The sequence below is a fragment of the Rhyacophila brunnea genome, unplaced genomic scaffold (genome assembly GCF_057557595.1).
Source record: "Rhyacophila brunnea isolate RB1 unplaced genomic scaffold, BYU_Rbru_1.0 scaffold_10, whole genome shotgun sequence".
NCBI lineage: Eukaryota > Metazoa > Arthropoda > Insecta > Trichoptera > Rhyacophilidae > Rhyacophila > Rhyacophila brunnea.
Window position 1 is genome coordinate 6,557,581 of NW_028232752.1, and position 15,350 is coordinate 6,572,930.

The 15,350-nt window shown below is 34.1% G+C and overlaps 1 protein-coding gene across 6 annotated transcripts in view; it reads right to left on the reverse strand.

Moving 5' to 3' along the window:
• The window catches only part of Efa6 (Exchange factor for Arf 6), a 308,310-nt gene extending 293,100 nt beyond the window's left edge, over positions 1-15,210 (reverse strand). For all 6 annotated transcript variants that reach the window (XM_085950148.1, XM_085950141.1, XM_085950155.1 and 3 more), the window contains exon 1: positions 14,965-15,210. In XM_085950148.1, coding sequence (XP_085806274.1) covers positions 14,965-15,099 — 135 coding nt within the window. In that variant the 5' untranslated portion in view covers positions 15,100-15,210. The remainder of the gene's footprint in view (positions 1-14,964) is intronic.
• Positions 15,211-15,350: the final 140 nt, after the last annotated feature.

The window sequence follows — 15,350 nt, forward strand, 5'->3', positions numbered from 1 at the left end:
ATACATTATATTGGAGTGTATATTTATTTTCATTGTAAAGATTGTGTATCAAGATTTGAGGCTATATTTATGTAAGTATTATTTATGAGTAAAATTATATATCAATAAATAAATAAATTTTGTGAATGTTGAGTTGAGTTGGTAAATAATTCAAAAAATATATTAAAATTTTTTTTTTTATTAATTCATCATGGGCACTTCTGAATCGATTATAACCGATGTATGGCAAAGATGAGTTTTTGTCCAATACAATAATTAAATTACAATTATCATGTGCTATATGAGACACAGATGAATCGCGTACGTTTTCATCAACCTAATCCACAGTAATATTAATACACTCAGGTAACGGCTTACTTTTTTTTTATTTATTTCACATATAATAAACATTTCAAATTACAAATTCAAAGCGTTCACAACATGACATAACAAATAAACAATATTGAAATGAAAATACAGGGTTATACGAGCACCTGAATAAAATAAAAGTACATGGAAGAACAGCAGAGTGAACTAGCTTGATGACCATATCTTAAAAACTTATAAAACAACGTCAACCTAAAATCACCCTCACATAAGTGGAATATATCAAAATCCGAAGCGATTTTATTGAACATAATTATTGCCCTCCGAATTGGCATCACTAATGGCAAAGTACGTGGAAGAGCAGCAGAGTGAACTAGCGTGATAGACCCTATCTTAAAAACCTATAAAACAACGTCCACCTAAATTCACTCACGTAAGTGGAATGTATCAAAATCCGAAGCGATTTTAATGAATATAGTTATTGCCCTCCCCGATTTGGCATCACTAATGGCGGGGTTGTTCTGCACTTTGGGAGAAGCTCGCAAATCCCGATTTTTCTAAGATAATTATCAGAGATACACAAGTCAATACTGCCAAGAATGGCAGAGTTTCCATTTCCTAATATGTAAATCGACATCAGAGTCACTTAAATACGCGATTGTAAATTCTACATAAATATTTTCAACTTTCTGTGAAGTACACGTGGTCTTATTCTCAAATGACGCATTACATATTTACTAGTCTAACTAGCAAATAAGTAATTAACAAGGTAAGTTACGAAGGTGGGTTTATGGCTTGAAACAGCTGACAACGTAAATAACTCGATAAATTTGAATTAGCTTAAATAATTTTGTTCAAAACTATAGTAAATAATTCATTACATATTACTAGTTTTTCTAAAGGTAATTATTCCGATGATTTGTATAATAGGTAACACCTACATAACGCTTTAAAATATTTTTACCTACTAAGCAGTTTTTTATTCACTCAAACAGGGGCGGCTCTACCTTACGGGACCATGGGGACGATCCCCCCACCATTCTATAATAAATATTCATGTTACACGTGCCTACCACAATACATTGATTTTGTTAAGTATAATTAAATAATATATTTTATTTGTACTGTTTGCCCATCCTTAATTCTTGATTCTTGGCGCAACCCTGTTAATGCTACTACACTACAAAACAGTCTACCTACATAACAGGTACGTACAACGATACTGGCGAAGCACAGAACTTCTGAGAACAGATTTCTGAGTACATAGTTCCCTGTGGCGGGGACTTGGGAGATGGACCCTTTCAAATCAAAGCAATGTTTATATTATGAGATGCTATATTCGATTGTCAGTTATGATTCTCAAAATTCTGTATCGCGTAACTGTGTAGAACATTAAGCACGTCATATGCACGTTTAGCCCTACATGTATGGTGCTGGTTCGGGGATGCGATTCAAAATACCCAGTCCTGTATAAATGTGAGTACCTAGGTAAGAGTTGACGTAGGTACATATTATTATTATATTATCTAGTCGGTCGGGGCTTGTCCTGTCACACACCGCTTTAGTTTTCCAGTCAGACAACAGTGATCAACGGTTATCTATCTATTAAATAAGTTTTAAATTATATTATTTGTTAATACCATTGATCAATGGTTAAAACATATTTTTATTAGTATTGTAAAGTACTATTTGTAGATAGTTTTCATCTCACGTTAGTAAAATAATATTGGGTACTAGGTATGATAAATGAGGTGGATTATTTATTGAAATATAAGTTTACATTGACATAAAATCTAAAGCAACAGCCACTATACAAAATAATCGACTTACATACAAGTAACGTTATAATTCAAATTATTAATAAAAATATAATATTATAAGTTTTGATTGATATTAATTAGGTATATAAGTATTAGATATTTCACGCCGTCTGACCCCACTTACTAAAATATGCTAGAGCCGCCACTGCACTCAAATAAAACATACTTTAATTTAAAAAAATTGCTCTGTAATAATATCACACTGAATGATAGATATTTGTTTGTTCAATATTGCAGTAAATGGTTACATGTAAATTGTACGTAAAGCATTTAACCGTGGCACAGTTCGCCGTGAGCTTTCTTATCGGAAAGAGAAGACCGTATGTATGCTATATCTACTGTCTCCAATTGTATTAGATTCAATATGAACATTAATTCAATTTTCATAGCTGATTTTGCCAAAATTCACGAATTCAAGAATGAAAACCTAACATAACCTAACAAATAATTCAGTATATAGGTTATTTTGTTTTAAATTTGTTTGCTGCTGACTTCCTGTAAAGTGTAAACCGACAAGAACCGTGTTTTATTTAGACATGAATTTATGCCAGTACTATATAACCCAAAGAAGTTGGACGGCCATATATTTCCGATACAACATTTCACGGTGAAGTGTGATACGGCGAACAGCATACGTACAAGTTTCCGGACACGGCAGAAAATATGTAAGTTTTTAAAATACGCATGTGAATATCTATGATTTTACAACATTGTCAAAGGTTGCCTATTATCTGGGTACAAAAGACAGTGTTTATTCAATCATTTGTGTCATTACTGAGGATGGTGAACATTGAAATTACAAGCGTTACCAATACCTCCTTCTATCTAGATTCTGGAGAGAACCAGCACGCTGGTCGGTTTCTTGATATTGTAGCTCCGTCTGGAAGGCACACGCCTCGCAATATCCTCCCTTTGACGTAGTCTGCTTGGATCTCATCTCTTCAGAAGAAGAGTATAAAAGTACCTATTATTATTAGCATATTATAAATATTAACCAGTGGCGAAGCGTGGAGGTAGGCTGTTAAGATCCGTCATAAATAGTGCACATTAAACTTTGTCAGTCATACGTATTTGTTTTCATTGAGATAAGACTATAATTTACAAGTGGCGTTGGTTAGTTTATAAATACAATTAAACTCTGCAAAAACCAAGCGATAATAGATATTAGTCAAAAAATACTATTGTCTATCTATAAAATATCTATGCAATTAAATTATACATAACTTTGGATATTTTATAATAAGAATAATATTTGTTAACTATTATAGTTTAGTTTAGGCAGGGCTTAATGAATTTATAAAAATGAACCAACACTATGTGTAGGTAATATGTATTCTTAATCCTACGAAAACAAACAAGTATGAATGAAAAATTGTACACAATTTTGTCGGATCGCCCAAAATATATCAAAACTATTATGGTTTGGTTTAGGCAGGGATCACCACATCTGAAAATAATTGTAGCTTAGTTCAATAAAAACAAATACGTATGACTAACAAAGTTTAATGTGCACTATTTACGGCGGATCTTAAACAGCCTACCTCCATCCTTCGCTACTGATATTAACCCAATCTTGCCATGACACCGTGGCAGCGAAATCACGTAATGGGGAGCCCCCAAAGCTTCTGAATAAAGGGCAGTCACGACGCCAGTCTTACGAGCTGCGATGCGCTCGCAATAAAACCGCGGTCAATGACAAACCGCGACGGCAATCGCGATCGTAAAACAATTGTAGTGCCGTTGGAATTATCTCAACAATCCGAATCGCGGAGAGGTCAATACGACACAAATGAAGCGTGATCGGCGAGACATTTTCGACGCGGCCGTGCTATCTTACCCCCGTTTCAGACGGGACACCGGTGTCGCGCTCGTATATAATAAGGAGGCCTTTGTATTCGAATAAAGGAGCCTTTGTATTATGTTTATGAACGCCCAGAGCTAATGAATCAACGCATAATTTCGCGTTATAAATTAGAACATAAAACTGGCTGCGGTCATAAAAACATGTGTATGCGCGGCTTGAGAATGTAGCGGCCGACGGAAAAGTGTACCGGACACGCTTTGACTCATTAGCTCTGGGGCGATCATAAACGTAATACAAAGGCCTCCTTATTACATGCGAGCGCGACACCGGTGTCCCGTCTGAAACGGGCCTTAGCCGTGTTCGGAAATTTTTACGTAAGCAGTTGGCCGTATAGTATCGAAATCAAACTCATGTCTAAATAAAAAAAACTTAAAAATTCGTAATAAAAACCACCTGAGTACAAGTGAAAGACAGAAGAAAATATGTAGACAAGTAAATTAGAAATACAATTATATCATAGATATATCGGTACTGTGATGGCAGACGGTTATAACTGCAATTTTTTCACCTTTTAAGTTTTCTTTCATAATATGTTCCAAATTCTACATCCTTTGATTTCTTTTCTTTCCTTTTGACCATGTCCGATCCAATAGGATCATATGGGCCTCCACAGAGTGGAGGTTGGTATTAACAGATTTTATTTTTACAAGAAACGGATGTCAGCCACTTGCTCAACCTATTAGGTCCATACTCTGACTCATGCACAAATTGAAAAACAATTTGTGTACTTGCCAGACGCAGGATTCGAACCTGGGACCCTCGACACTATAGACCAGCCCTTAAGCTACGCGGCCATCGTGGGTGTCAACATCCTTTGATAATATGGCAAAATATTAGAGCTGCTATTTTATTGGTCACAAAGTAATATTAAAAGATATCTGCATCTGACCAAATTTGAAAAAAGATGATTATGGTAAAAAAAATATAGTAAGATAACAATAAAACTTCAATCCTTTTAAAATAAATGATTAAAATTTTGTGTTGGGATGCTAATTCCGCTTATTTCGATATAAAATACTTTAAAATAACGTATATAAACTAACTTGTCATGAACTGATTTCCAAAATTTGTTTTTGCTCTCCTGTAAAATAAAATTGTGTAAACAGCAGTTATAAACATTTGCCATCACAGTAGCGATATGTTTAGGTACTTATATAAAATTCTAAAAGCTTTGAAAGTAAGCTACAATTATTAGGTGCTCATAAGTATCAAGTCGTCCAAATATTTGATAATAATGACAGCGTTATCATTAGATAGTTTATACCAGAGGTATTAAATAAAAAGAGGGGCAATGAATCGGCTTTCTCATACAACTGAATGAAGCAGGCCAACAATAACCGACAACTTACGAGAAATAGCGACGCGATAAAAAAATGCAGGATTTACTTTGGTCATTATAACGTACCCATATACTTAATACAATGTTAACGTGGAAATTTTGCCGCAAATTGATTACCAGCCTGCCTCACCATACTTTTCCACCATACTTGCCTGCTTCACCATACTTTCATATAACCTGCCGCCCCATGGTTTATACCAATCAATACCATATTAATGTTCTTACTGAATCTAATAAAATTGCTTATAATACGGCCGTTTCTTTCCGTGTACTGACGGTGAAATGTAATACGTACAAATTGCATGAAACCCGAACTTGGCGTGTGGTGTGCGCTGGCACAAAGCCCCCCCTAATTCGGACCACAAACAATAATAATTCGACAGCACTATGCATTTTTGTGGATCGTGCGAAACCCAAAAGAAAAAGGTTATGAATGAAAAATGGAAACCGTTAAATTAAACTACAGGTTACCAATTTGATCCACTCTAGGGAGTCACTAACTTGAAAAAAATATTGAACTAGTTAAAATTGTAAGTATTAAAATATAGAAAAATCCTACAGTTATTTAAACACTATACGTATTCAATTTCTCGCTACGGCATCAGAAGACGGAATTTAAGTCAAGTTCACTTAATTCGAACAGAACTCACGATTAACGCCATCCACCGGAAAACAGAAGACCCAAGTACAACAAGTTAGACCAGTGGTCGGCAAACCGCGGCTCTTTGGCCCCCTGCCCTATTTGACATGGCTACAAAGAAGAATCAAAGAAAAACGGAAGACAAAAACCGTGAATTTAAAGTTGAATGGAACGAGACTTTCGCGTTTATTCAAAACTTAAATGGCCTACCGACCTGTATTATTTGTCGGGAAAAATTGGCGCATTCAAATTTAGAGAGACACTTTACAACTAGGGATCCCGAGCTATTTTCGATACCTATGAATCCCGGGATTGATAAACATAATCCCGGGATTTCGGGATTGATTTTTTTATCAATTTTTATGGAAAATAAAATAAAATCGAAAATAAAACAGAAAAAATACTTTTAATAAAAAATAACTACATTAGAAATAAACTGAGTTTGAATGAAGTTTGATTTATACCCATGTGTAGGCTACCGATTCATTTTATTTTTTCACATGAATTATTAAAAATGAGAAAGATTGGAAAAAACAATGCTTCGCATTTTTAACAAAGTAATTCTACCATGATATCATACGTTTTACGGCAGTTTCATATTCGGCTGACTAATTAGATTTATGATGCGGAAAGGCCATAAGTACGCCATGATTATTTGCTTCACTATTTTAAATCTCGCTAATCCATTCATTATGTCTTTACCAATGGTCTTTACTATCAGAAACAGCAATCTCATATTAAATTCACATTATTATTTATATTACAATATTATTTACTCCATTAAACTTGTGTATTTCCAAGATTGAACGTATACAATATACAATAGTATAAATTATACTAGATTTATTTTTGACCGATGTTATCAATATTATTTGTAAATATAAAAATTTTATATTAACAATGGAAATAAATGCCAATCCCGGGATTGTCAAATTGTAATCCCGAAATCCCGGGATCAGAATTTTGGCTCGGGATTGGATTCCCTATTTACAACTAAACAGCGTCATTTCGCAATAAATATCCTCTCGGTGATGCAAGGAAGAAAGCAGTTGAGGAACTTAAGAAGAGTCAAGAAAAATCAAGTTCTGTATTTAATTACTGAATACAATCTTCTTCTAATGTTAATGTAGCAAGTTTTGTGGTTAGTAAAGAGATTTCTACAGAGGAAATTCAGAGTAAATTGAGAAGTCGTCTTATTGATGAGAACCTGGAATCGTGCTTAAAATTAAAAACAACACACAAACCTGACTTACCCAAACTTTCCAAGGAGATGCAAGACCATTATTCAGAGTGAGTGTTTGTCAGTTATTGTCATGATTTCATTTTACCTTACGTACAATTTAATTTTTATCAATACATAAGATCATTGTTACGTATGCTATCAAGTTGTATTCAGACTTACGACTTTAACTAAAGTTTATTAAGTTAATAAACAGTGTACTTACCTACATATTTTTAGTTTAGTTTAAGAAATTTGGCTCTCAAAAGACATCTCAATCGTTTTTCTATTGATATTTGGCTCTTTTGACTAATGAGTTTGCCGACCACTGAGTAAGACGAATAATATATCCACAAACAAAAACAATCAATCAAGTACCTACTTACTTACAGGTAAAACACAAAATGAGAGAAAATGTGATAATTGCTAAATCCACGTGTAAAAATTGATTATAATTTTACATACTATTTAAATTGTCTTTTCTTCGCCCCATTAAAAATGCCTTTTATGCTTATGTGGCAGGGCGCTGATTACTCGGCTAATATAAGAAGAGATAATGGTTCGAAAAAAGTTGGGAACCCATAAATTAAAGATTAAACAATTAAAATTTCAACAAACATTTTTATAAACTATTTTCATGTGAAAGTTCTGAACGGATCATAATTGCGCCATTAACCAATTAACTATACATAATCATTAATCAATTACTTAATTAATAAAACTGAAAAGCCAACAACATACATAATATTATTATTATTTCAATAATTGTATTATCATCGTGAAACGTCGATGTGTACGTCGCGTAAAGGCAACTCCCAGACGATTGGTCTAGGCTCGTCAGTTTTTAATGTAGATATATATATACAATATACATAGATAGACAGATATATAGATATGAACATTAATTCAATAATTTTCAGAGCTGATTTTGGCAAAATTCGTTAATTCAAGAATGAAAACCAAACCTAACCTAACAATTAATCCAGTATATCGGCTATTTTCGAAATTTGTTTGCTGCTGACTTCATGTAAAGCAGCGATAACTGGGAGGCACGGAGTGTTGCAAAGGGAGGCGAGAAAAGTTAAACACAATTACTGTAGCCACATGTAGCCATTTCTGCGCCAGATATATTGAAGTAAACAAAAATCTATTTTCTTGTTCTATTTCCACGTTCTTGGTTAGTTTGCTAATGCACTTTTCACATAATTTTATTAATAGTAAAAAAAGTCGCGCTACTTTCTTTCGGGGCTATTAAATGTTTTGAATGTGTGGTTGTGCGTTGTAATTATATGATGATTGATATATGATAACTCCCGTGTGAAATTTTGGAAACACTACATTAGAGCACCACACTGCTCTTAACATCAGCGAAAGGTAGGTGGGCCCGCTTCAGGATGTGAAGCCCATGATAGAATCCATTTGTCAATGAACGATGATGAATTTGGATTGACTACTATTGATATTGATTGTGCTAATAAAAAAGCACATTCATTCATAAAAAAAACAAATTAATTTATAAATGAATATAATATAACTAGTAAAATGAATTTCCCGACTCGTTTTCTTCTGGGTATGCTATCAGTGCAATCCCTGTCTACCCGAAGAGTGATTGTTCTTTTAAAGCATTTCTTTTTACTTCTTCGTGGGTTCATTTACAATCCGCATATACTGGCAAATATTAATTTTCATGTTCCCACCAATATCACTCGCAGCTCCACGGTCTTCAAGATACCTCGTCGCAGGACAGATGTTATGTTTCATGATGCTGTGTATCGTGCAATTAGCTTATTTGATGGCACCATAAAGGTTGATTTGTTTTTTATTAATTATATAATGTTTGTAGACGTTTTAAATAGGATAAATTTATAATTGCATATATATTCATATTTCTTTAATATTTACACATGCTGTCTTTTCCACTTTCTTGTCATATTAGTTGTTATTTGTAATTAAGATATTTTTATATATTTGTATGTATTATGTATTATGGCGCATTGGCCAAAAGCTGTAATGCCGTAATACTCTTTTTTATAAATAAATAAATAAATAAAACCAAAAAGTTTCAATTTTGTATTAGTATCTACATTGTTGACTATTTAAAAAAGGTGTCTATTATTTTATTTAAAAGGGAGGCGTAGTAACATAAAGTTTGGAAACCACTGCTGTAAAGTGTAAACCGACAAGAACCGTGTCTTATTTAGACATGAATGAATTATGTCAGTACTATACGACCCAAAGAGGTTGGAGACTGTCTTTAATAGACGGCCATATATTTCCGATAGAACATTTCACGGTACGGCGAACTGCATACGTACAAGTTTCCGGATACGGTCAATATGTGCCTCGGTGCGAAGTAGTAATATATTATGTTTCACTAAATAAATTAATAGTGTTAGAGAGTAACGTATATTATAACATTTACACGTAAGCATATACTACGTAATATCTGTTAAAACTAAGTACTACAGCAGGGGTGGGCAAACTGCGGCCCGCGGGGTATTTTTTTGCGGCCCGCCATTATTAATGTACTTCTGATTACGAATAACTTTTTTATAATTTTTATAAAAAATATTGACAATAGATTAAAATTTGAAGAATTTTTGTTTCGTAAATGTATTATCTCAGTACGTCTTCCTTGCGTCTTATCTCACACTATGTAACCACTATTTTATATGTTGAACATCGATTGGGAATGAATGGAAAGAAATTTTGGATTGTAATCTCGCTCTGGATGTAGATATTGTATGTAGATCAATAGATATTGATTGTGTACCGACAGAGCTATAACTTGAGATTATTGATCTGTAGTGTGACACTGATTTAAGAGAATTGCATCGTCGTGAAGAAATCTCCAAATTTTACAATGCCCTTAATTCAGACAAATTCGATCAACTTAAAGATTATGCAAGAAAAATGTTCGTTATTTTTGGATCAACCTATATATGTGAACAAACATTTTCGATCATGAACCTCAATAAAAATTCTTTACGATCAAATATCTCCGATGCCCATTTAGAAGCAATTTTGAGAATATCAACTACAAAATTAACACCTGAATTTAAAAAAATGTACAACAGTTTCATTCTTCTCATTATTTTTTTTGTAATGTTTATTTTTCGTGATAATAAATAGTGTAGGTATATCTAAAAATGGTATTTTACTTGCGGCCCGCCGCTCATTTCGAATTCTTGAATTTGGCCCTCCATCCAAAAAGTTTGCCCCCCCCCCCTGTACTACAGTGTAGTTGTGCAGAGTTTCTGGCAAGACCCAAAAACTTTCGTGCAGCTCCGCAAAACCGACATAATTCCAGAGATTGCAATATACATCAAGTCTCCCCTTTATGGTTTGTTTGGGTACACATAATTAGTGAACATATTAGGGTAAGGTTATGGTATATTATCGCCGTTATCAGACACTCCACGCCCCTGGTACCTATTTCTTTATACAAGCATCGGTTATACCGACTTACGTTAAATATCGTTTTTAAGTATGGCTCCAGACGATGCGTTGGTAATAAATAGCTGGACCCTAGAGGTAATGTGACTTACTTAATTGAAAACATTTTATTATAGATATATACGAAAGCTAGTCGCCATACCAGCGGTGGCGAACCTATGGCAAGCGTGCCACCAGTGCCATAAATGACAGAAGGCATTGTATAAAAAACAAATACTCTTCAAAAATAAGCATTACGTTTAATGTAAATATATAATTGCAAAGGTCAGACCTTATTCTTTATTCGACACATATATCTAATAGTATCGCACTAACCTTATCAGGCGGCGGAGGATGCCGCGCCGGGAACATTTAATTTTGATCGATTTACAATGCTTGAGACCGCTGTAGCGAGGGAATTCCTCATCTCATCGGAGCAATTTAGGTGTCAATTTATGCGTAGAGAATCAGACTAATTAATTAATACATTAACAATCAACTTCATTTATACGTACAAAAATGACTGCACTAAATAAGAAACAAAATGTTGGTGGAGCTAGTAGTAGTAATTCTGGTACAGTTTCAAAATTGGTGGACCGAAATGTATGGCGTAATTGAAAAAAATGATAAAGCTATTACGTGTGCCATGTTCTGCGAGTCTAAAAAGTCTCATTTTTTAAATAGAATTCTTAAATACTATTTTTCCCCATGAAAAATTGCTCCAAAAATTTTGGCATGCGTACATAAAAAGGATCGCCATCCCTGCCATAGACCAAGACTTTGAAGACAGTTTTGGTTTATGTTTTATTTGAACATTAAGTTCAAGAAAACCCCCTGAATGTCGTCATGTTATTACCAATATTTAATGCGCGTTTCGTTTACATGACAAATATGAAACAGATAATAATAACAATAACATCGTCTCTGTTCTGGCAGAACACACTAACTGGAGAATACTAGTTTTGAGTAATTTGACTTTGAAGTTGTTAAAATGTTTGAAATGGTCTATCATGTGAGTTTATAAAGTAATCGTAAAAAGGATGACTTCAAAATAAAGACTGTTTATTTATGAAGAAAGTTTCCAGACGGCATTCCAGACGGCAAAGTTTGAAGTAAGGAATATTTTGGTATAACTAACTCAATATGTCATGTTTTCGAATTAGTGTCTTCTGCCAGAACAGTGACGACATATTCTTCAACAAGTAAGATTATCGCATATTTCTCCTCACTCAAGAATCGTACTTTTTACAGCCACAACCAGCAGGTAACCCATTTCCCTTATGTGTATGCATCCCGGATGTAATATTACATTTGAGGGATTAACAATGTCACCGAAGCGTCTAAAACGAAAAGATATAATATCGTCTTCTCAATGTGTATACCTACGTAAAAGCCTCAAATGGAGATGGGCTGGACACATAGCTAGAAGAGGAGACAATCCTTGGACGAATTTAGTCATCCAGTGGTATCCAAGAGGTACAATACATCCGCAAGATAGACCTAGAGGCCGCTGGATCGATGAAATGATAAAGTTCTGTGGCAGTACGTGGCAACGCAACGCACATGACCAAGAGAAGAGAAGAGAAGGACCAGTGGATAGATTCAGGCTGATGATGATGATACCTACTTGAACGATGAGGGCACGAGGCTAGACGCATTGCAAATGTCGGATGTTAGGCCTCGTGTGCGGCCAAAAAAAGCTTGACAATCGAGATAGACCCTCATCCGTTTTTCTGCACCGGAATCTCCAGTTGTTTTGGCCATGTAACCTAACCGCAGGGATGATGACAACCCGGAAAACATCGTGGTAATTGCTCGAGTCGAAAGTAGAGGATGACGAAGATGATGAAAATGATGTAACGTTTAGTATGCCATTTGCAATGACCGGCTGAACCGTAGGAAGTTATTGTCCGTTATAAAAAAAAGATACAAAAGTAGGTATATTGTACTTAGAAGCATTGTGTTGGTTCTCGGAATCAGATGGAATTATCTGGGAAGTATTTTTATAGTAAGTATATAAACACTGCATCTGTTATTTAACTCAATCTGAGACTTCTGCATTGGTACGTCATTCAAGAGACGATAACCGGTAAGTGAGACTTTGGCAAAAAAAATGGGTACAAGCTCTGAGGGTACAAGTTTGTTTACTGGAAGCCAGGCGGGAACAGCGGCAATTTTCATAGCCAATTTCGGCAAAATTCATGAATAATATTCAAGAATGATAACCTAGCCTAACAAATAATACAGTATATCGGCTATTTTCAAAATTTGTTTGCCGCTGGCTTCCATTAAACAGACAAGAATCGAAAAATGTACTGGTTCAAGAATCCAAGAGACTGGTTTGAGCTTAGAAATTCATCCCTGTTAGCAGTGGCGAAGGGTGGAGGCAGGCTGTTGAGATCCGACATAAATAGTGCACACTAAACTTTCTCAATCATATGTATTTGTTTTCATTTAACTAAGACTGCAATATGTAGATGGTGATGGTTAGTTTTAAAAATTCAATTAAAGCCTGCGTAAACCATGCCATAATAGATAATAGTCAAAAACTATTCATCTATCTATATAATATCTAAAATTTTGTCACTAAATCATACATAATTTTGAATATTTTGTAGGTAGAAGAATATTTTTATCTATTATAGTTTGGTTATCCATTAAAACTAATCAACACCATCTGTAATACATAATATTATGTATTTATAATTAAACGTAAACAAAAAAGTATTACTGAAAAGGTGTGCACTATTTTGTCAGATCGCCCATAGGATATCAAAACTATTATGGTTTGGTTAAGGCAGGGTTTAATGGATTTTTTTAAAACTAACTAACAGTATATGCACATTGTTGTCTTGGTTAAATGAAAACAAATAACGTATGACAGATAAAGTTTACTGTGCACTATTTATGTCAGAACCTACCTCCACCCTTCGCCACTGCACAGACAGGGGGAAAAATACTAAAATCATCGTCGTCACCATTGTAATATAAATGGTGTGCCATATCAAAGAAGGTGTAATATATTATTATCGACTTCCAATATTGTGTAGATATTAATTAGTATGGCCTGAGTAATAAATAATGCTAAAAAAATAATAAGTTAGTCATACTTGTGTACTAAATATTTGTAGGTACTTAATACCTGCGTCAATATTGAACGGGGGTGTATAAAATAATTCGAAATGTCACGTAGCTAATTAATTAACGACAGTATGTAAGTAATTATTGTTTATAATGCGGGTACGTCTTGATTAAAATCGTTGATATCTAATTTTAAAAAAGTAAACATGCACTTATAAATTTTAATTACTGTCAATTTCCCTATAATAATATAACTGGGCGTGTACCAAAAAATGAACATATGAAACAATTTCACCACACACCACACCGGGAGAGCACTAAATTCCTTGTGAATGAATTCCTTATAAGATGTTTTATTAAAGATCGGAAAAAACGACTCAACGCATTTCTTTACTATCCCCTGGGAACTAAATGGAAGACGGTACACGGAAAACACTAATAACATTTTATAGACAAGCCATAACATAAATACAATGTAATTTTTTAGACCAAATAAGTACAATTTTGTACAGACTTATTCACGCCCCTTCCGGTATGTTTTTTTTTATAATTATTAATCGCAATGATTTTTTTCCTTTTTTGATTCATCATTATTTACCACAAAATTTCACTTTAATATTGACGGAAGAGCTACGCGATCTACAGTACACCTGGCGAGTAATTACGCATTGAAATTATATTTTCAAATGCTCGATATATAAATTAAATAATTACTTATATACACAGTAAAAATAGCATGATTGATATCACTCGTTAATGAATAATAATATAAAATGGTACGTACGATAATGTTTATACGTGACACGCCGCATGAAAAAGCAGACGAAAAATTAAGACATAATTATAATGTTTATATACCTACCTAATATAAAAATGAGTGTAATATTGTCGTATGATGTACAAAATAATATTAAATTCGCAACAAAAAGATTGATATAAATAATGTATAACGAAGTCGGTGTAATGTAGTTAAAATCACAATCATATGCCATAAAATGACAAGTCGGTATGTATATGCCAGATTTTCTTCAACTGCATGAAAATATGCAACCCATGTCTTTGCGTGTGTGAAATAACCGTATTGTGAAATGTCTTGATAGACATTTTCGTTATTTTTCATATATTATCGCGTTTAAGAAGGCGACGGGTTTAATTGAGCGAAAAAGTTTTCGAGACATACTTTGCAAAACGTCAGATTGACGGGACGCCGAAGCGCTAAAATCATGTTTATATTTCAAAATGGACGAATAAAATGCTCACCTCGCCGCTGCGAGCTGCCGGTGAATTCTCTTCGATTTCGTAAATTATGTGCGGCAGTCCAGCTTTTCCGAGCAATGAGAAACCAAATCCTAAACTATCACTTCGATTTAAAACCACCATCCACTCTTCAGCCATATTCGGTTTTTAACAACATCGATTTCACGGTACCAACAAAACGAACAATCAACCGTATGTTGATGTTTGCACAACACTTTCGGACACTCTCTGGCAGTGTTGCCAGACTACTGAGCCAAAAATCTGAAAACAGCAATCGCTTCGATGGTATCGACAATTATTTCTAAGAATTATTATACATTTTTTTTATTGATATAATCATATTTGTTATTTGATTGCAATCTATATTTTATTTTTATTCATTTAATGAA